Source organism: Mauremys mutica, chromosome 1 (assembly GCF_020497125.1).
Source record: "Mauremys mutica isolate MM-2020 ecotype Southern chromosome 1, ASM2049712v1, whole genome shotgun sequence".
Lineage (NCBI taxonomy): Eukaryota > Metazoa > Chordata > Testudines > Geoemydidae > Mauremys > Mauremys mutica.
This window is the reverse complement of record NC_059072.1, coordinates 240,811,926-240,833,198: the sequence shown is the minus strand read 5'-3', so window position 1 is coordinate 240,833,198 and position 21,273 is coordinate 240,811,926. Positions and strand designations below refer to the sequence as shown.

At 42.5% G+C, this 21,273-nt stretch overlaps 1 protein-coding gene across 2 annotated transcripts; it reads left to right on the top strand.

Annotated features, from left to right (window-relative positions):
• Positions 1 to 3,759: 3,759 nt before the first annotated feature.
• Positions 3,760 to 16,622, top strand: SHOX (short stature homeobox). Of its 2 annotated transcripts, none has more exons than XM_044986770.1 (5): positions 3,760 to 4,143; positions 7,466 to 7,674; positions 11,769 to 11,826; positions 11,958 to 12,046; positions 14,266 to 16,622. In XM_044986770.1, exons 1-5 carry the CDS (start codon positions 3,870 to 3,872, stop codon positions 14,509 to 14,511), a joined length of 876 nt encoding a protein of 291 aa, XP_044842705.1. In that variant the 5' UTR covers positions 3,760 to 3,869; the 3' UTR covers positions 14,512 to 16,622. The 2 variants fall into 2 exon arrangements, with proteins under 2 accessions (XP_044842705.1, XP_044842698.1); XM_044986763.1 differs by having other exon boundaries at positions 11,958 to 12,049.
• Positions 16,623 to 21,273: the final 4,651 nt, after the last annotated feature.

Sequence of the window (21,273 nt, the reverse complement as noted above, 5' to 3'; positions counted from 1 at the left end):
AGGTCCCGTTTACACAGGAACCAGAGCATGGCTGGCAGTCCCATTTCAGTTATCCCACCCTAGCTCAGAGGAGATAGATGACTCGCTCCTTTAACCCGGAGCATTGGGGTGGGGGTGTGGGTGGGGTTAAGGGGACTGCTCCGTGCAGGTGATGTAGGGCAATGCTCCGAAGTGACGGAAAAAACCCTGTAGAACAAAGATTTAAATTTTTTTTTTAAATTGTCAGTTTACCACCTGACAATTCCCGGTTTCTGCTGGTCTCCCGGTCAAAGCTTAAATCAGGGGGTACAACGCATTGGTGCTTTAGATTTGTCCTCCTTTGTGTTTTGTGGGACGGGGGCCCTGGGATCCCAGTCGCCCAGACACCAAGACATCCAGAAAGCACAACTTGTTAGACAAGAGTTTTCAGGTCCGTTTCAAAACGCCTAATTTAAAGTTAAAACGGTGTTTAGATTCTTTTGTTTCCAGGCTGTTCTAGGGAGTTTAGTGCCGGATCAGGCAAAGGGGTTTGTGTGGCAATAAAACCTCCCTCTTTCTGAATTTGCAGCGATTTAAAAGTTTGTGACGGAGTCAAAGTTTCGCCTCTTTATTATTCTTAACTCCATTGGAAGTGACTATTTTTTTGGCGAAGGAACGTCACCCACTTTTTATCAGTAAGATTTGAATGTGACTAGCAGTTAACAATTTAAGAGGATATGATGCTCTGAAGAGAACGTGCAGGGTGTCAAAACAGGACCGTGTGTGCGTGCACCCACTGAATGTGTTCAGGTACCCCTGGCGAGCGTAGGGGTTTACACAGCAAAACATGTCTCCGATAGCAGATTAGCTCCTTCTCCATAGGCATGTTTGCCAATGTTTCTCAAAAGCTGCTGCGTCTGGCTGTCTGGGAGACTAGGATGTTGTGTGGGAGCAATGCACGGAATAGTTGGCGCTTCCCCCATTAAAAGTCAAACGCCTCGACTTTCCTAACTCTGAGAAAGTCCACAAGTTCAGAAAGACTAGCAAACTCCCAAGCTGTATGATGCACGTTCCTCTCTGCCAATACTGGGTCAAATAGTTAAACTGACTTTAAGTAGCCCAATGAAATAGTGGCACATGTTTATCGTATGCAGATTTTTAATTACCTCATGTAAAAGTCAAAATCTGGGGGGCAAATAGACGAAACTATGTGTTCTAGGGGACGCTCATAAAACGTGTCACTGGAAACAATATGGACTGTCCCCCTCCGGTTTATTTCAGAAGGGCTCTGATAGAAAACTGCCGAGTTCTTGGCACTGTGGTAGGACTGACTCCATATCCAGGTCTGCATTTCTGTGAAGGTGCCCGAAGCAAACTGGGCCACTTGCCCAGTAAAGGACGGAGCAACCTGAGGACCTGGTGGGTTTGAAGAACGCATGAGGTGGGGAGAGGGTTACTATCCCGGGACGTCGTCCTTCCCTTCAGAGCCAGGGGAAGAAAACAGAACACGAGGGTCAAAATAGGGCTGGGGGGGGTGGTTATTGCAAACTATCCGAGATAATGTAACTAAACTGGAACTATGGGAGACCGGGGCTATGAAACACCGACGTTCAAACTGGAAGGAGGGCGTGGGAACAAATATTTACCCCAACTATTTACCCTTAATTTGAGAAACAATTTGTCTGTTAATGAGGACGGGTATCCATAATTAAGGAGTCGAGGGGTTTGGAAAGTTTCATTGATGTACAAAATTGCAGCTCAGGAAAGTTCATGCGGCTCACGACCTAGGGAGTGAGTAAGACACGTGGAAACTGAGTTCTAAAACCATCCTTGCCAAATCCTCTCCTTTTCCATAAAGAAGAGTTTAACTTTGGAATATCTATTCGAATAGTACCTGTGTGTGTTTTACTAGAAACCTAATCTAAAAAAAGTGGGTCTATATATGTTAGCAATATATATATTTAAATATATATATAATATATAAAATATATATAAAATCAAAGTATTTTGACTATATCTTTTTTATCCAGAAATAGGCAATTTCCATTTATTATTGACAGGGTTCCGTGGGATATATATTAGGAACTCGGATCTGATTGGCTTGGGCGAAGACAAGATCTGTTTGTTAAATTCTAAGGCTTCAGTTGGCTCCCTCGCTTGTTAAATGAACTCTATAGGTAGGAGGCTACTGAGACGCAACAATACAGTAAATGTCAGGGATATCGGCAGTGCCAAGATCAAACGATCAATCCTCGTCCCCTTGATAATCATTTTAAAATCACACAGGGGGAATTGATTTTTTAAAGTGCTTTATTAATTGTTTCCTCGGTGTTCTTTTCTCCTCCTGCGGAGGTGTTAACTCCAGAGTGTGTGTGTGTGGGGGGGGGGGGGGGAGAGGCGTGCACCCCTGGATTAATTAAACACATTTGTATCGTTTTAATGCTCTGTTAATTTTCAGAGCAATCACACACTTTCCTGGAATGGAAACAATGGTCTCTGACTCACGCAAGGAGATATCGTTTGGATAAAATTCAGAGCAGAGGGTGGGCATGATGATGTGATTTGATTAACTAATGCTCGCGATGAGGACCTGACACAAGAAAATGCAAAATGAACGCCAGTGGTAACTAGAAATTCCCCCAAATGCCAAATCCTTTGTGTTAAGTCCAAAGGCGGGGTGGGGGGGGGGCGGGGGGGAGATCAGCTTTATATTCCGATCGAATTGTGCAGAGAGGAGTTAGAAATGTCACTGCTGTTATCTGGACATTACATTCAGGCGGTTATTCCAACTTACAGGGTGGTAATTATGACACGGTGCACAACAAAAATAACCGCCCACCATGAATAAGATGGAAAAATTAGTGACAGCTCCATCTTAAATATGACAATAGTCGTTTAGCTTTAAAAATGTAGACAAATCTAATATTCTATTTGATGTGTACAAACAGGACCACTCCTGCTAACAAATCACCCTTCAATACCACTCACCAGGACAGGTTTGCATTAGACAAAAATTAGACATTTTTAGATCCTGAATTTCCCAGAAAACATTTTCGGGCAACATAATAGCATTAGCCAGAAAACAGATCCTGTAATGTTTACACGCATCTGGAGGTGCCTGTACCTATAGGCAAAAACTGATAAGGACCTCAGAGATTTACAACAACCAGCTTCACTGAAAGAAGTGTTTTTCTCCGCGATAGACAACACTTTAAAACAACATTTTTGTTCACTGAATAATTTGACAATTTTTAATTAAAACAGAAAATCGTCATCACGTAGAAGCATTAAATATTATAGCAAATGCACATATCCAGCTTGTATTAATTACCTTTTTATTGAACAATCATTTTATTTGCCCATTGATATCTATACATTTAATTGCAAGAACAGATTTATTTGATTAGCTAGGTCCGTTTTTACTCACAGTGTTGGTAAGCTTAGGATGTCCTTACAATCAATAAAGTCTTCCTTGACTTTCATTTCTGCAACCCATTTACAGAATGCAGATACCTGGTTTTGTGTTTTCTCTTTCCCCCCTTTTATTTCTCTCTCTCTCTTTCTTTTCGCTTGTTCTCTTTGCCTCCCTAAATCAAGGTGCAAAGATGCCAAACAGTGATGAAATGAAAAGAAAGCCAATTGCTGGACTGAGGTGGGGGAGATAGCTGCTAGGAGTCCGCCTGCGACTATGGAGCAGTCAGTAATTGCTGGAGACAGGGAAAGCTGGGGGTTGGGCTGAGGTAGCCATGTATAAATAGTGTGATCTCAAATTGAAAGGCATAAATAACAGCAGGAGTGATCTAACTCAATACAGCCCATCTTCTACGTGCAAAAAAAAAAAGCGGGCAGAGGACGGCCAGATCTCCTACTGAAAACAAGTGGATCTCTGTGGATAAGATCGCCGGGCAGCCATGGAAGAACTTACAGCTTTTGTATCCAAATCTTTTGACCAGAAAAGCAAAGAGAGCAGCAGCAGCAGTAGCAGCAGCAGCAAGAAGGAGACTATCACGTACAGGGAAGTTTTGGAGAGTGGGTTGGCTCGATCTAGGGAGCTTGGAAACTCTGACACTAACCTGCAGGACATTACTGAGAGCAGCAACCATTGCCCGGTGCATCTTTTCAAGGACCACGTAGAGAGTGACAAGGACAAACTGAAAGAGTTCAGCACGGGCAGGACTTCGGAAGGTAAGCACCGTGCAGGCGGCAGCCCCCTCCGCAAAGCCGGCTCCACGCCGGGAGCCTTCCTCTCCCTCTTTCCACACTGCGGCCCTTCCGCTTTGCCGGTCGCCTTAAATGAGGGGTGAAATTCAATTAATTGAAACCGATGCGTCCCGATGAGAGCACAAGCTCATCCGTTTCATGCCTTTGTGTGTGCGCGCGTGTGCGTGTGTGTAGAGGGAGAGATTTGGTTTCACCGTGAAAGGTAAAGTAGTCACTTTAGTTTAGCCAGATCCCCTCATTTAAATCGGAAGTCGGACAGATTCTAAGTGCCTTAACAATGCTCTGTACGGGGGAGAAGTTCCATGTGTAGGAAAATGAGGAAATCTTGTCAAGGGAGTTTTAATGTATCAGAAGACATGTTCTTCCTGTTTCCGGGCCATCAGGATGCTGCTTCTTCTGGGAGAAAGCTGGACCTTAAGGCGCTGCCTTTGGACAATTTTGTATTTCAGAACACAGATCAGTCAGTAGATTGTTTTCCGATATATGTGGGTAGTGAGAAGTCATAAAGCAGCATAGCTCGGCGTGTACTTTAAGGGGCAGATAATCATGGAGCCAGAGAAACATTCCAAGCCTTGTATACATATGCTGTCATCAGGTTCAGGACATTCAGTCCTGTCGGGCAATCTCACCTTTGTCAAACTAGTTTCATCTCTATGTCCCTAGCCGCTATCGAATTTTAAAACATTAGTACTTTTTCTTTCATTCATTCACTCTTTCTCTCACACACACAGACACACACAAAACATGGGGGGGGACAAAACGCTGAGAAAGTGTCTCCGGGCAAGTTGGACAGGTCGACCTATCCAGGGAGCTACTAGGCTACACCTGGCGATAATAAAAATCGTTGAATTGGTTTGTGAACAACAACCAACCTTTCAATTAAAAAACAACAACAACAACAAAAAACAAAAAAAAACCGTTTAATGAAACGCTGACTGAAAGACACTTGAATTCATAGTCAAAACCCCATATATAATAATTTTTAGAATAATTCTTTTTTAAGTTAAACATTCTTTAAGTGTTATAATGTATACAGAAGTATACACTTCTCTATTTTTATTTTTAATGATCAAGATTACAAAGCATGGACACCATTTATAGACATGATCCAAAGAGGAAGTCTTATTAAAACGAAACCCGGATATTGTTCAAAACTCCTTTTTTTTGTTCTGTGCATATAAATGCTAGACTGTCTGTTTATCTAATCTAATCAGTCCATGTATAGAGGGGTGGGGTGGAGGTGAGAGGGCGGAGCTGTGCAAGATGAGGTGTTTGTGACAACTTCTGTTCAGGTGAGGATTCAGTCTAATTTCAATATGCTATTCCAATCCCACCGATCTGACTATCCAATATTTTGTATGCACGCTTGACTCTCTGCAGAACATACATCTACCACAAGACGCAGATTATCTTTCTACAGGGCTCATCTTTATTTATTCATTTAGTCAGAAATATCTTATTTAAATACGGCTTCATGAAAACCATACACATTACAACGAGGAATGCGGGCCAAACGCCTGTTTTCGGCAAAGGGCACGCAAACTTGGAAGTGTTAAGCCATCGAACAGCAGTCTATGAGGAGGGGGCAGTGAATTGATTTGAACTGTTGTCGCTTTAAGGGAAGAAGCGAAAACAAACATTTGGATTCTGGTGCCCTTTTCCCCTTGGATTTCCACTGGCACAGACCCCGCTTCATTCAAATATTTTCATTTAGTCACCATATATTTTCTTGGCGGGTGCGGGGGAGAAATACAATTCAACATTATCTCTGAATATTTATTCTCACTCCCAGCCCCACACTGGTTGTGAGGTGGATCAGAACAAAAGAAGCAACTGGGCGGGGGGGGGGGGAGGAGAAATAACTTGTTGGGACTCCTTAAATAGCGGGCCATGGAACAATCTGGGAAATCTTTTCGAGGCTATACAGTCAGGGTTGGTCGAGGATATGCTGCTGGCTGGCACAAGCGTGATTAAAATAGACACCCTCTGCTGATCTAATGGCCTTGGTCATTTTCCTTATGATGATTAAAAGAGGATTTGCGCTCTAGGTCTCTTTTCCACAACATGCCAGAAAGAAAACGCGGGGGTTTGGTTTTGGCCTCCTTATGTTTTCCCCTCTTCAGTGTAAATCTCCACATGCATCAGCTCAGGTTATAAACGCTCCCCCGCCCCTGGCACCTTCTTTTCTAGCGATTTCCCCAAAGGCGGGCAACATAGGGGTGAGGAGCTAGAGAGGAAGCAAGTTATTCCTTGATGGGTGGGCACTGGGGAGGGGGGGGTCTGCTTCCCCTCCCCCCCATGTAACAAGGCCAGATTCTTTCAGCGACACAGAAGGATGAGCAGCCCCCGCCAACAGCTTGGTGTTTGAGTTTTCCCCAGGTATCATTTTTGGCGAAGCGGTCCAGGCCCGTGTAACTAAACAATGGACAATTTCTCTTACCACGCAAATGTTTTGCCTTCACCCCAACAGCGGTGGGCAATGCCCTGCATAACAGCATTTACTTCTAAAGCAAACAGCACCGCAGAGCTCCCCGTCCCCACGCCCCTTTCCACTGGCTCTACATAGTGTTAGCAGAATGATTTCCCAGTATTCGTCTGCGACACTTCGTAAACTGCAGTTACCAGCGGATAATAGGTGCTGGTTAGTGACTTGTTTTTAAATGGACCTCACATGGCGAAATAAACCAGCTAACCAACACCCCCCCCCTCCAAGCCACTTTTTCCCTCTCCTTTGCTGTTCCTGAAACAGTGGCTCAGACCCTCCTGCTATTTAAAACGAGCGATGGCGGGACCCAGTGATTAAATATTTTGCAGCATTCCCCTAGAGTGCAGCTGTATTTTGGGGCCCGACACTGCAGTCTTCACTCAGGCATAACTTCCACTGTAGTCCACTGGAGTAACATCCCTGACATAGCTCTGTGATGGTGTGTTTTTCTTTTTCTGTTCCAATCGATTGCTTACGCTTTCCCTACATTGTTGCTCTAGTTGGGTGAGAGGGTGTAGCTAGTGCTAGAAGATGTACGTTGCCATGGGATGGGGATACATAATACATATTTCCCTATAAAGACACACAAAAACTGCCCTCCCTTCACCGCCCCTCTCCCCCGAAGCAAAAATTCTGTGCGTGACAACATGGGAGTGATTCTGTTTAATGGCACTTTCCTCTAGTATAGAATCAGGTTAGGGAAGAGGAGAGGAAAAGAGAAACTAGTCTCCTGTGCAAAAGAAACTTTTGTGAGATACTAAAGCAAAGCTCTGTGTCCCCCGCTCACCCCCCACCCGGCAGGGATCTACGAGTGCAAAGAGAAGAGGGAAGACGTGAAATCAGAAGATGAAGATGGACAGACCAAGCTCAAACAGAGGAGAAGCAGAACCAATTTCACACTAGAGCAGCTGAATGAGCTGGAAAGACTTTTTGATGAGACTCACTATCCAGATGCCTTCATGAGGGAGGAACTAAGCCAGAGGCTGGGACTCTCTGAAGCTAGAGTTCAGGTAAGAGAAAGACTCTTGCATTATGTTCCTGGAAATGTCCTCACCTCAGTTCCTGACTGCCAGTGATTCTAGCACAGTGCCCTGTTTCATTCAAAGCAGGAGAGGTGAAAGCAGAAACGACACGTCTGATGGGAAGCTGTTTGTATTTCCGGTGTACTTGTTCTGCTAAATATATTTCTTAAACTCCTCCATTGCTGCCTTTAATGGGCACGTTTTTAGTAATTAATTAATAACATAATGAATTGCTTTTGCAAACTCATCTGATCACTCAATATCCTTTCCCTTAACCCTCATCTTTTCCTTTCTCCCTGCTCTCTTTTTATGGGGACGTTATAAAAAAAATCAGAAAACAATTGTCATGGATAAGGCTAGACAGTTTGGGTGCTTTGGGACTGGATTATCTAGAGCCGGGGGAAAGGTGCTCCCATCTGACTCGCATAGCAAGCATATGAATTCATTGCACCCCATCTGGTATATTTCCCCCCTCTGCCTTTTTTTTAAAGTCTCATAATCCTTAGACATGGCCACAAAAATATGGCAATCAAAACCTCGCAGAATTGCTCATTGTGTCTTCGAATCGATTTTAAAAAATATTTTAACTTTCTCCTTGAGAGCCACGGTGGGAGAAAAAAAAAGAACTCAATAGGGAACTAAATTCCAAAAGCAAATGTCATGTAAAAAAGAATTAATAAGATCAACCTGTGGATCTCTGAGCAAGAGCACAGGGCGAAGAAATTTAAAGAAAAACTCTTATCAGCTTATTATTCTCTACGTGGCTAACAGAGGAAATACATCCTCTTACCTTTTAATCTCACCAGTTTCTCTGAAGAAAAATTACTATTTGTATATATGCATATATATGTAAATATACACACTAGGCTTCGGAGAGCAGAGGGATTCTCTTTGTTTCTTCCCGTTAAATATTATAAACGCCTAGTCTTTGGAAAGCAAAGAGGGAGAATCTGTGCCTTCCAAATCCTTCCAGTACTTATCTGAGTAAGTGGCTATCCAGCTTTAAATAAGTACCTCCTTGAGGCATTTCCCGAAATAAATAGTGTGGCTAGTTATTTTTTTCTCAGCTGTGGGGTCTTTCTGTATAAAACAAGCTGGAGAAGGGACCTTGGCGTGTATGCCTTAAAAAGGGAGACTTCTAGGGGAATATTGTAGGGGTTGAAAGGGCTGGTGGCCTACATTCTCCTGGAAGATTGATCTAACCGCACCATACAAATTAATGAAAAGATTAAACTTTTGCTGAAGGGGACATCAAATCTTATGTCATCTTCCCAGATCTTCTTGCTTTGGCTCTGTAATATCTTTCCAGGGCCTTGATGTACTGTTTCTATAAAAATAAATTACTTGTAATTGAATTCTGCACTCTTTCTTTCAAGTAGTTTATTACTGAGTAGCAGCACCTTAACAGGATGTTCATAGTTACAGCAAAATCGGTGCTTCAAGAGCTTGAAGATCTTGAAATACCACACCAAAAATAAAATATATATAAAAAAATAAAAATGGTGATATTGATTCAGGTGGGAGTTATAAACAAGACAAAAATTCATTTCTTTATTTTTTTAAAAGAGGACGGCATGAAAAAGGCTGATAATAGTAATGTAAAAAAAAGAGAAATAGGAAGGGAGAGCGTTTAGATAAGATAATTAATTGGAAAAAACAGAGGATTCAATATAGTTAAAAATAGAGAGTAGAAAAAAGAAAGGAGGAAAGGAAGGATATTTTAATACTTCCAGAACTGTTCTCTAATCCCTGTCTGCACCGCCTGTCCCTTGTTGTTAAAGGATATAGTTTCAATTTAGTGTGGAAATTTGCTGTAAATAAATTGAAGCTCCTATGGTAGCTAGTCCTTATTAACCTTTTATTTTTAGTGTTGTACTGGAAACTCATATCACCCAGCTGTCAGGGTTATAATTGAAAGTTATGAGACCATAGTGAGGAGCAGGCAGTAATTCAATTACAACAAATATCTTTGGGTTTATGGTGCAGGGCTAAATTAAATGTCATTATTCACTGTCTCTAATGGAAATCAAAAGGAAATCAGATTAGAGCATTTGTGAAAGAAATCACTGAGTGATCCTTAATGAAGAAATAACTGTCTAAAACAGTGTACTGTGCTTTACTTAGCATATTCATGACTAATTGGAATTGATCGTGAATCACACCAAGCCTGATTTATTATCGCTTAACGCAGTGGCTAATTCATCACTTTTATTCCTCTTAACCTTATTTTTCATAGCTAAAGGGAAAGGGCACTTCGTTTTGCAGATTTAAATATAATTTTTGTTTGAAGGATATTCTGATTTGCAGGGGAAGTTGTTTACACGCTGCTTAAATTCCTCATGACGATTTAAACTCCGTCGCCAAAAAAACAAAAAGACAGCCAGATTTCATGCAACGAGCACAGCCGTACCAAATACAACGTGGTCGCTGCATCACAGGTCCTCACCCGAAATTGCAGTAGCTTGGTACAAAGTTTTAAATGTCTATTATTGGGGTATATTTTTGGTTTGAAAACTACGATTTTTCAGTAGCCTGTAGTTCAAGAAAGCAGAGTGACAATAATACGAAGCCAAGCTGGCGTGAGTTTGAAAGGCAGATACTTTATTAGCACACGGAAAGGTCGTGCTCTTGAAAAATCCAGCTTACAGTTTTCAGTTATACCCGTAGCTAGGGTTTGCTCAGCTGAAGAGTATTCGCTATTATTCACGCGATCATCTAGCGACCCTGAGCAGAAAGAATTGCGCTCCAGAGTGGAGAAGGCCAATTCCTACTTAAGAAAATCAGTGAGGTACCATGGGTAATTAATGCCTTTGGAAGCCTTTCTCTGCACTAATTACTCCGTTGTAAATGACCATCATTAAGGCAATTGAAGAAAGCTTGAAGGGAAAACTTGATGTAGGAAGTGCAGTTAGTATTAATTAACCGTATGATCACTTGGCAAGTGTAAGAACATCAAAGGTTGAAGGTGTTTCTTAGCTACAAGATTTTATCAGCACCGCAAATCAATGTTTGTCCACATTTAGTAGGTTTCGTGTAAGAATAAAACTGAGCAAAAACATTTGAATCTGAGCGTCTGACAATCAACTCAACTCACTTTATTAAACTAGCCATTTGAGAAGGGAGAGGAAACAATAAACTCAAACGTTTGAAATACTCTCGAATAGAAGTCAAAGAGAAACAATGACAACTGGATTTTCGCATTTGTTTAACAGTTATAATTACTGGAATTAGATAAGGATTATTGGATTATAGATATTTTCCTGGTGGTAGTATAAATAATTCCTTAAATCCAAATCTGGAAAGAGTCTGTTATTGCCTGCAAGTAAGAACATTAAAACGTCAGTAGGAACATTTAAAAAAATAAAAAGTTAATGTAATGGAGAATAATTCAGTCCATTTGCCCAAGTCTGGATTTATTATTTTATGTGAGACTTTAAAATCTCTCAAACCCCATAAAACTGAAGTTTTGGAATGGAACAGATAATCCAATTGGTAACAGATTTTATGGGCTAGAAATCGAGCACTGAAGCTTGACAAAATGTAAAATGTTACTGGTTTGGCTTAAATATGACAAGAAAAAGACTGATACATCCATCATGAAGGGAGATCGGTGAGGGACACAATTTTGCTATTTGCTTTACCAATCGCGACTGCTGACCCTCTATGGGTGGCACAAGGGAGTGAAAACCTTGAATCCTGCAAGCCTGGGGAATACTGGGGCCGTGGGTTTAGAAAGAGGGCCACGGTTCCAGTGTTTGTTTTCAGGACTGTAGAGGCTTTACGGTCACGTTTGATGTGCTGGCCAGGCTCGATCCACTGGCAATCAAAAAAGGAGGAGAACGAATGTTGGTTGTTTTTTTGGTGTCGGTCCCACGTTCTCTAAGCCAGTCTAACAGGAGTGTAAGAGCCATAATCACTCACACAACGCGCAGTGGCCACTCAGTAGCCTTGTGTGTGTGTGTGTGTGTGTGTTTATTTTATACACATCATTAAAATTATACGAACTGCTTGGCCTCCGCTTGCTAGTCCCGCGTCTCAGCAGCTGTCTGTCTACCTTCCTCTTTTTGTTTTTATTTTTGCAGGTCTGGTTCCAGAACAGGAGAGCAAAGTGCCGAAAGCAGGAGAATCAGATGCATAAAGGTGGGTCTGAGAGCCCGGATTCAGGGAGTGCATGGGTGGCATGGTCACTGAGCGCTGGAGAAGAAGGCCGGGGATTGCATGAACGGAAAGTGCCACCCACGGGGCTGACTGTGCCATGTCTCTTCTTGCAGGTGTGATCCTGGGAACTGCCAGCCATTTAGACGCCTGCCGAGTGGCCCCTTATGTGAATATGGGAGCCCTGAGGATGCCTTTCCAACAGGTAGTTCGTTTTGCTTCCCGTTAAACGCCTGCCCCAATGCCCGGAGCTCCTGTCTGCCCTCCTCCTCTGCTGCCCTTTCACCGCCAAAGGAGGAAGTGGGACACGTTTACAAGTGCCATTTATAGCGAAGTTGGCACGTATTAAAAGCAAGCTGTAAAACTTCAGAAGGGGCCTCTTTCCAAACACCCCCCCTCTTCTCGCCTCCCCTGCTCAGGCAGAGGCAGGCGGCTGTAGGTTTGCCCCTCCTTTCCCGGTGTGCTCTGGCCTTGTGGGAGCCCCGATGCGCAAAGGAAGGAGTCAGCGGCCCAGCCAAACCCTCCACCCCCTGGAAGGCTCAAGTCTCCTGCGCTCAGTCGAAGGGGAGTTTGGCTGCAGGATCCGGCCCTGGCATTAGGAGAGGGAAGGGTTGGGCAGCCCTGCCCAGCATCCTCCCTCGCGGTCCCCTGATGCTGACAGAGCGCAGGACAACAGGAAGGGAAGGTGGGGAAGCCTCTTCCTTCGCGAGAGGTGGGCTGTGTGTGTGCTACTGGCACTGGCCGCCCTGGAAAGGATGAAACCGGTGCATTGTGCAGCAGCCGGCTCGCTGGGCCGGGACGTGGCAAAGACGAGCCTCCCCGTTAGGAGCTGACCCTTCTCCAAGCCCAAACCCAGGGAAGGTGACTCGCCCGGAGCTGGCCTCGTCCCTGCAAAATGGACTCCACCGCGGAGAGTCCAGGAAACAAAAATGCTCCTGGCGCTGCCTGAGGTCATTTTCCTTAGTAAAACCTGGGCGCCGGGGACGATAACGCGCTGGCTTTTGCTCCCAGTTCAAGGGCTGGGCGCTCAGGTTGGCTCAAACTGTAAACCCTGTATATAATGGAAACCCCTTCAACACCCTAGTTCCAGCACCTCTATATGGGGGGAAAGTTTCCCCCTTCAATGTGTGTGTGTCTCTCTCTCTCTCTCTCTCTCTCTCTCTCTCTCTCTATATATATCTGCTCCCTGCTCCATGGGTGTAAATCAGGAGCAACCCCCTTGAAGTCAGTGGAGTTACACTGGCATACAACCCAGGTAACAACGGAGAAGAGCGGCAAGCCCGCCCAGATACCACTTAACAGCGCAAGCTACAGTTTGTGGCATGTCCTTTTTGTGTCTTTACATAACCGACGGTGGAATCGGTTTCCCAAAAGCAAACTAGGTAGAAGGGATAGATTAATGCTACTGATTTTTGAAAAACACATATCTTGGGGCAGAAAACCCACACCCGAGGCGGGGATCTCTCTTTCAAGCCAGTGTGTTTGTGTAAGTCTAGAAAGCTCCGAAGTAAACATTGGCGACTGGTCCCTGTTCCAAGGTTAAAGAGTTTTTAGAAAGCTATAAATAAACATCCCTAGGAAAAAATGCTATTTAGCACTTGTTGGCGCCCATGCGATGGCCAACTCATTTTTGTAAATACTGGAAGGCCTAAATATGCCTCTATTCTCTCTGTATAAGTGCTGAGCGGAGTGTTTAATATCAGCCAGTCAGTTCTCGTCCAGCTTTGCAGTACCTGTTTGATTCAAGCCAGTGCCTAGCCGTCTCCTTTATTCATGCTCCCCGCATTTGCTCCATGCAAGGGGTTAAATCGGTGACTCCAATCACAAGTCCCTTTCCCACTTGCAGCTCTGGTCCTTTCCTTGAGAACGCAGTAACTTGCACAACTGGTGCTGTGCACGGGGGAAAGGTGCTGTGCAACAAACGTGTTCGTTTGTTCAGGGGGCGGTGGACATTGTGTTCCCCTGGAACTGCGCCGATTCGAATTCCTCGGCCCGCCGAGCCCCGCCGCGCTTTCTTGCCACAAGATCACATCTTGTGCTGCCGGACCACGCGAGCGGCTCTATCGCCAACGCGCAGTCACCCTTGCGGAGACAGCCGAAGTTGGATCCGCACTAAGACTAGGCCGGATCGGCGGGCAGGCAGTCGAGGAAACGGCTCATAAACGGCTACCACTGACACCTCTGCTCAGGGCCGGTGGGTAGCGAGAGGTGAGCGGGCGCCCTGTGGATCGGCTTCATAAACCGAGTCCGTTTCCCGCCCTCGGAGCATGTGGCTCGTAGAGGACGCACTCCAGAGGCGGAGGCTGCTGCGGCTAGTGCCCCGGGAGGTTGCTAATCCCCTGCCCGGGGTGGGCGAGGAGGGGGAGGGCAGCTCGTGACCCGCACCCACCTTCTCACCCGGCTCCCCTGGCTCTGCTCCCCCAGGTCCAGGCGCAGCTGCAGCTGGAAGGCGTGGCCCACGCCCACCCCCACCTCCACCCGCACCTGGCCGCCCACGCGCCCTACCTGATGTTCCCCCCGCCGCCCTTCGGACTCCCCATCGCCTCTCTGGCCGAGTCCGCCTCCGCCGCGGCGGTGGTGGCCGCTGCTGCCAAGAGCAACAGCAAGAACTCCAGCATCGCCGACCTGCGACTCAAGGCCAGGAAACATGCCGAGGCGCTGGGGCTCTGACACTGTCCGCCGTGCTGTGTGCGTGTGTGCGTGTGGCCAGGACTCCCGCTTGCCCAGCGTGACTCTGCGGGGGACCAGGGGGCGCTGGCTTTTGGAAGGCCGGCAAGTACTTTTAAAGACGATCACAACAGCTCCCTCCCGTCCCTAGTTCCTCTGTTTGGCTTCCCTCTCTCCTCCCCTGCGCATCCGACCCGGTTCGTCTGAAGACTGAGGGGGCCTTGTCCTTTTTTATTTTCCAGGCACCCAGCGCCCCACTGTTAAACCTCCCCCAGATGCAATGGTAGGGTGAGACCATCTCGGACCAGACTTAAGTCATCCGATTAAACACACACACACACACACACACGCACACACACAAAAGTAAAGACTTTCCGGAGGATAAAGTAGGCGGGGAACTAAATCGTTAAATTATGCTAATCTGTGAACAGTAGGACATTTGGATTTTGACCCTGGCAAAAGTTATCACATCAGCGTAAGGTCATCGGCTGCCGTCAGTTCTGCGACCATGTGCATGTGTCTAACTCAACACATTTTCAAGATCGTAACATCTATTAAAACAAAACAAACAAAAACATAAAAAAGATCCTTGGGGCTGGTCTCCATTAAAGATGACATTTCTTTGTTGCCAACAGTATTATTTTCACTGCCATGAATATCTTCCATCGCTGAGGAGCTGCTGCTGAAGAACTGGTTTGAATTTAAATGTGGAATTTCAGATTTGAGGCAAGGCAGGTTTTTTTTTTTCCAGAAAAAAAAAAGCAGCAATAACAAAAAAAAAAAGTGCGTCTCAAATGGCTAAAAGTCTTTTGGAAGGAAGAAAAAAAACGAGACAGACTAGAATTTACTGACCATTAGTGGTGACTTGAATGATGGGAACAATACGAATGCACCTGTTTTAGCCAGAATCACCTGAATTAGCTGAGATGCATTGTGCCATAGGAGCAGGTCGACTTTCTGATTTTTTCTCCCTAACGTCTGGATCTTTGAATTGAAATCTTGCTATTTTACAGGATATAGAAAGAATGACTCACACAACAAAGATGGACATATGGTTTTAAGGCATAATACTGATGCAGCATTACTTTTAGTGAAATGCAATTAAGTGCAGTAAAGTGCAATACTGTAAATATTATAGATTAAAAAATAGCCGTACATTCTTATTCTGTTAATAACCAGTTCCGCAAGAACCATAACTTAAGTCCTTTATGCTCAGACTGGGTACATTGCAGTTTAGTGCCAAAATGACAGTCCGGGTCTTCTAGGAATGGATAAAAATATATGTATCACATATGGAAAAAGATAGATACTATGATTTCTAGTCAAGTTAATGTGCCATATTTCTGGGAAGTAAGATGAAAAGCCTGTATGACATTTTTGCAATCATTTTAAGTAAAACAAAACAAAAAAAGTAAATGTTTTGTAGGGGTGGACAAGTTCAGTGTTTGCCAATTTTTCTTTTTTCCAGTTATGGAGACACCAAATACAAACTTGTCTAAGCAGCATAGCTAGTCTAAATGGGGGAAACTCCCTTGAAATTATATTACCAAAGTGTCTGGGTTTACTAACCCCCCATTGTTTTTATTTGTTATGTAATTCTCTTCTAATCAATTTATTATGTTGTGGGTTTGTTTGTGAGAACAAATACTGCTCTTGTCTACTTCTAACAAGATAGCTCAATTTTTTGCCTTTGTTATCAAGGCCTGCATTCATGAAAGCTTATCCTCTCAATAGTACTGCCAGTAAGCCTGTTTTTTCTTTCTCAAGTGTATTTATCATCTAGTAATCCATTACTAATTTTGGCTTTTGCTGATATTTATCAAATCCAAATATTTCCATAGGGCAAAAAGTAATGCATTAGATCTTTTCAGTTTTAGACATTTGCATTCCCCCCCCCCAATTTTGATACTTTAAGACAAGCAGATTTTCTGAAACGTCAAAGTGCTGCCATTTTCCACCTATTTATTATGTGAAAAGTGGTTATATTTTGGACATGTTAGAGTTTATAAATTTTACCTGTCTTTGCTACCTCTTTGTGAAAGCCTAATATCTCTTTAAACCAAGGCCATAATGCTAATATAACATTAACCATGGCAAAGGGACATGGGGAATAAACCCAGACAATTAACAAGGTTGGAACTAAGACCAAACTTTATCTAGAAGTATAAACTTTATACTATATCATTACTATAAATAACATTTATACATTCTAAATAAAGTTTGGTCTTAGTTCCAATCTTGTTAACTATATCACATTTTACAACAAAAATAATAAATTCTTTTCCCCACAACAACTCCAGCATTTTCAACTCCATATTTTTAACATACACATAGGGAATTTCACCATAAGGAGGCACTAACCTCTAACAGATGAGCAGTTATCTGGCTACCCACAATACTGTGGGGTAGTGTGTTGCACAATATTGATGGCTAAAGGTTCAATCCTGCAGCCTTTATTTACTTGGTAAGAAACTCACCTTTGTGCAGAGGGCCAGCACAAGCTTATGCACTGCTCACATCCCATTTAAGCCCTATTTTGAGTGGTCATCAGCCATGCTCAGGGCTTCTACACAGGAGTGAATTTAAATAGTTCCAGTGACTTCAGTGAAACTTCTCAAGTGAGGCGATGCTACAGAATTGGGCCCTGAGAGCCTTCAACCATCTTAGAAATGAAGTTATCTGCTTAACTGCACTTCCTGAAGTGTATTACATTTATAAAATATATCTGGTTACATTTTGAGAACAGTTGCCTACTAACAAGTTGACTTTTGGTGTTATACTGAATACCAGCACAGTAAGAACTTTCATATGCCAGTCAGATTTCTCCAAATTTGTCTGGGTTTGTGTTACTCTTTTTTGCATTACTGAAAACTCTACCAGTTTCTTAAGATTGGTTAATCATATCAGTGGATGGCTCAGAGATATCTAAATTGCACTGGAGAACTGGAGGCAAGTGGCAGCAGCTACTAGTTTAGCAGGGTTTGAAGTAGGAACAATAGATCATCCTGGGAAAAGGGCAGGATGCCTCACTGTATCTACGTGCTGCTCCTGCATTTCATTCAGCATAGCACACATGCCAGATGCAATCCTGACAAGGGAATGAAGGTGCTGCTGCCAAAACTGCTTCTGCTTTTCTTATTTCAAGAGCAGAATAGTCGCAGTGACATTGGGTCCAAAAGGCTCATTGGGTCCAGCTTTGGATGGGACATGCATTTGGCCCTCTCTTCTTTCTTCCTGGCCTTGTGAGAACTCCTGCTTCAGCTGGCACTTGTAAGGGCCAGATGCTCAGTGGGTGAAAATCAGTGCAGCTCTGTTAACCTCAATGGGACTGCCCTGATCTGCACATAGTGAGGATCTGGACCTCAGTCTCTTTTCTATCTCAACCACTGTGCTCTATTCTTCTTTCATTTTATCGTGAACTTCTTCAGCAGGTAAGTGGTTGAAGATAAGACAATTAAGGTTCTGAGATATTTAGTAAAGTTAAAAGATTATCTTTACTGAATTAATTTCACAGATAGCATGAGCCTCATTTATTGGACATCAGTGGCCAGTTAGTCTTTGCATAATCTCACATTCTGAGAAATGAGAGCTTTCCACAGATCATCAGAACAATGTGCATTGGATGGAATTCTCTTGGCGTGGGTCTTCATTTAGTGGGAACTGGCTTCTGGCAAAGGTCTTCCTCAAAAATTGGGCATGCTATTTTGAAAATAACTTGAACCACCTCAAAATAAATAATTTTTCCTAGAAACAAGTATATAAAAATTCAAAACAGGGCCCAATTAATCATACACAGCTCTTTATAATCAAAAGATGAAACTCAGCTACAGATTTGTTTTTTGAACTGTCAAAATATGCGTAAGTATTTGTATCAATTTGAATAAGCAGCTGACTCTATAACTCAGTTTTTATTGACTTGGGAAAGTCAAGAAAGAAACCAACGAGATCTGATTTTTTGGCTTAGTAGGGCCATAGATGTAGTAATATTTTGGTTTATTAAGCATAATCCTTAACACTTATATAATGCCCTTTATATGAAGTAGGTAAGAATTATCATCTCCATTTTACAGAGGAAGAAATTAAGGCATAGAAATTAAGTACCAGATTCTACCGTCCATAATCATATTGAATACTATTTTTTGTATTGTGGTAGCATCTACAAGCCACAATCAGGAATGGGACTCCATTGTGCTAAGCACCATCCAATCATATAACAAAAAGAGTTCCTGCACCAGAGAGTTTACCGTCTAGTATCTTACTCCAAAGGTAATATTCAGCATGATTATGGGTGACAAGCCTTAATTTGCTTTCCTAAGACCATGCAGCTACCACCCAATCGAAAGCCCCTTTCAGTCAATGGAGTTTTTCCTTTGACTTCAGTGGAGCCAGGATTTCATCCCAGGTCTCTAGTTTGTGGCGGAAATATGATTAGAACTCAGAATTTCCTAGCGCCTAATCACATGCACAATTCCCTAGAATATCCTGACTGCCAGTCTCATCTACTAACAATTTCTCACACAGACTAAACACCCCTGATGTCACTCTTTTGCATGCTTGTTCTGCCCTTTTTTGTTTCGACATTTGCCCATGAAATGATAAAAAAAAAAAAAAAAAAAAGCCCTAGCAACATAATTTTGAGTTGACACACTGGGATCATTGATTCAAATACTTTAGTACACAGAGTCCTGTGGCAATTTGAGATAACAATAAGGATAAACACAGATTTTTTGGAGGGTGGGAGAAATTATATATGCATTCTACTCTTTTAATTATGCGAGGCAAAAGGATTGTTTCATTTCTTTTTATAGATAGTTATAACTTATGGAGACATTATTACTATGGCAGTGGCAGGATCCTCCTTTCCCCGTTCTTTCTGAGGAAATTTTACCAAAAAATAGAAAAAATAAATGACATATTTCTGAATAAACATACTTATTTTTATAACATCTGCTATCCTTGAATCACTAACCATCTTCAGCTCTGTAAAGTGACACAATCCACGTGGCTGGAGATCTTTCTTGTTGACGGTTAAAGCAGACAGTGACATGCCCACTCCTCTTCTGTAAGTAGCTTGGTAAATCCTTTATGTTGCATTCTTCCCTCAGTGTGCATGTAATTCCCATTGTGGTCACAACTCCAAGTGGCAGTGGTAATATAGTGACTTGGAAGAACGTCTGATTCAGTACCTTGAAAAATATACGATGGTTGCAGGAGGATGTGGTGACATCAACTAGGGCCTGATATTCTTTGGAGACAACAACAACAAAAAAGCTCTATATGCTGTACTAATACATATCCTCTCACTGGAACCACTGCTCAGGGTTAATGGGAGTTATATGTACCAAGAAGAAAATATAACCTTTCACTTTTTTGGTAAAATGGTGCCTCCTTTTGAGTTACTCCCTCCTTCAAAGCTGTAACCCAGGTCACATGGACACAATCCAGCTGCTTATACCAGTTATTTCTTGGCAGTTGGCTTCTCTAACAAGGTCAATGATAGGCCATGGACTTCTGTGTTTGAGGCATTCTTCAAAAGAGGTACAATGTCTAATGTCCCTTGAATATTGGGTGTCCATTGGACAAGGTTTGCATTATCAGCCGGTGCCTAATTTATTAAAAGTCAGCCTAAGAATTTGCTGATTTTCAATAAAGATTAAAACTTAATGCAGTTCATACACATTTTATTGAAATTTGATATTTAATTAAAATCAGTTGAAGAATGTAGAAAATATCAAATTTTGAAGCTGAAGATATTTATTGAAAGGCAATACTTTCATGAATCTAGGCCTATGGTATATATTAATTACATCAAAGACAGGTAAATATCTCTGTTTCTTTCTATTGATGTATGTGGATGTTTTATTTATTACTTTGAAAATTTCTAAATCTGTAATATTTTAATTATGATGAGTGTAAATTTGACAATGCTTTGCATTTATTTTTATATTTTTTAAACCTGTTGCTTTTGCAAAATTATGAGCAGCCAGTATGGTTTACAGTACCATTGCATTGTTTTGGTTATGTATACATAGTATGTCTGAGTTTACAGACATTTCAGGGATTGCTAAAATGAAAAACTCTCCAAAACCAACTGGTCTTAAAGTTTGTACCCTTCTGTTATTGTGGAAGAAACCTTTTTTAGGTTTTGGTTATGTCAGCATGCTCCTACATGAATTCACCAGACATGTTGAGTTCCGGTTCCAGAGTGTATTATGTTGAATCACATGATATGAATGTACATCTTGTAAAAGTGAGATATGAATAAACTTATAAACATTTGTAATCATGTGTTAAAGAATACTCAAAATAACTGATGCCAAAGTGATTATTTAATAGTGGACCATTTACTTCATTAAACATACACAAAGCTTTTCATTGATTTACCATTTTTCATTCTTTAGGGTTTTTCAGAGAACGAATACAATATGCTATACCCTGCCATCAGACTGTATTCACTGAAGTCAGTGGAAGTTTTTCATAGAAATTGATAGCAAGATATGGCTCAGCGATGATGAACAGATGCCACAATTTTACACTTTTGCTTTTATATCTATGACTTTTTTTTGTTTTTTTGTTTTAGGGCTGCTAATTTTTCCTCTAGCATCATCCCTTTAAACAAATGACTATGCACGCATGACCATTTTGGGACTATGTGGATCTGATCCAAAGCCCATTGAAGTCATACTCATTTGGCCAGGGGCAAGGAAATTTGTCATGTCCCTCACTGTCTGTATATTGGATGCAATTTTCTCTCATAACTTAACC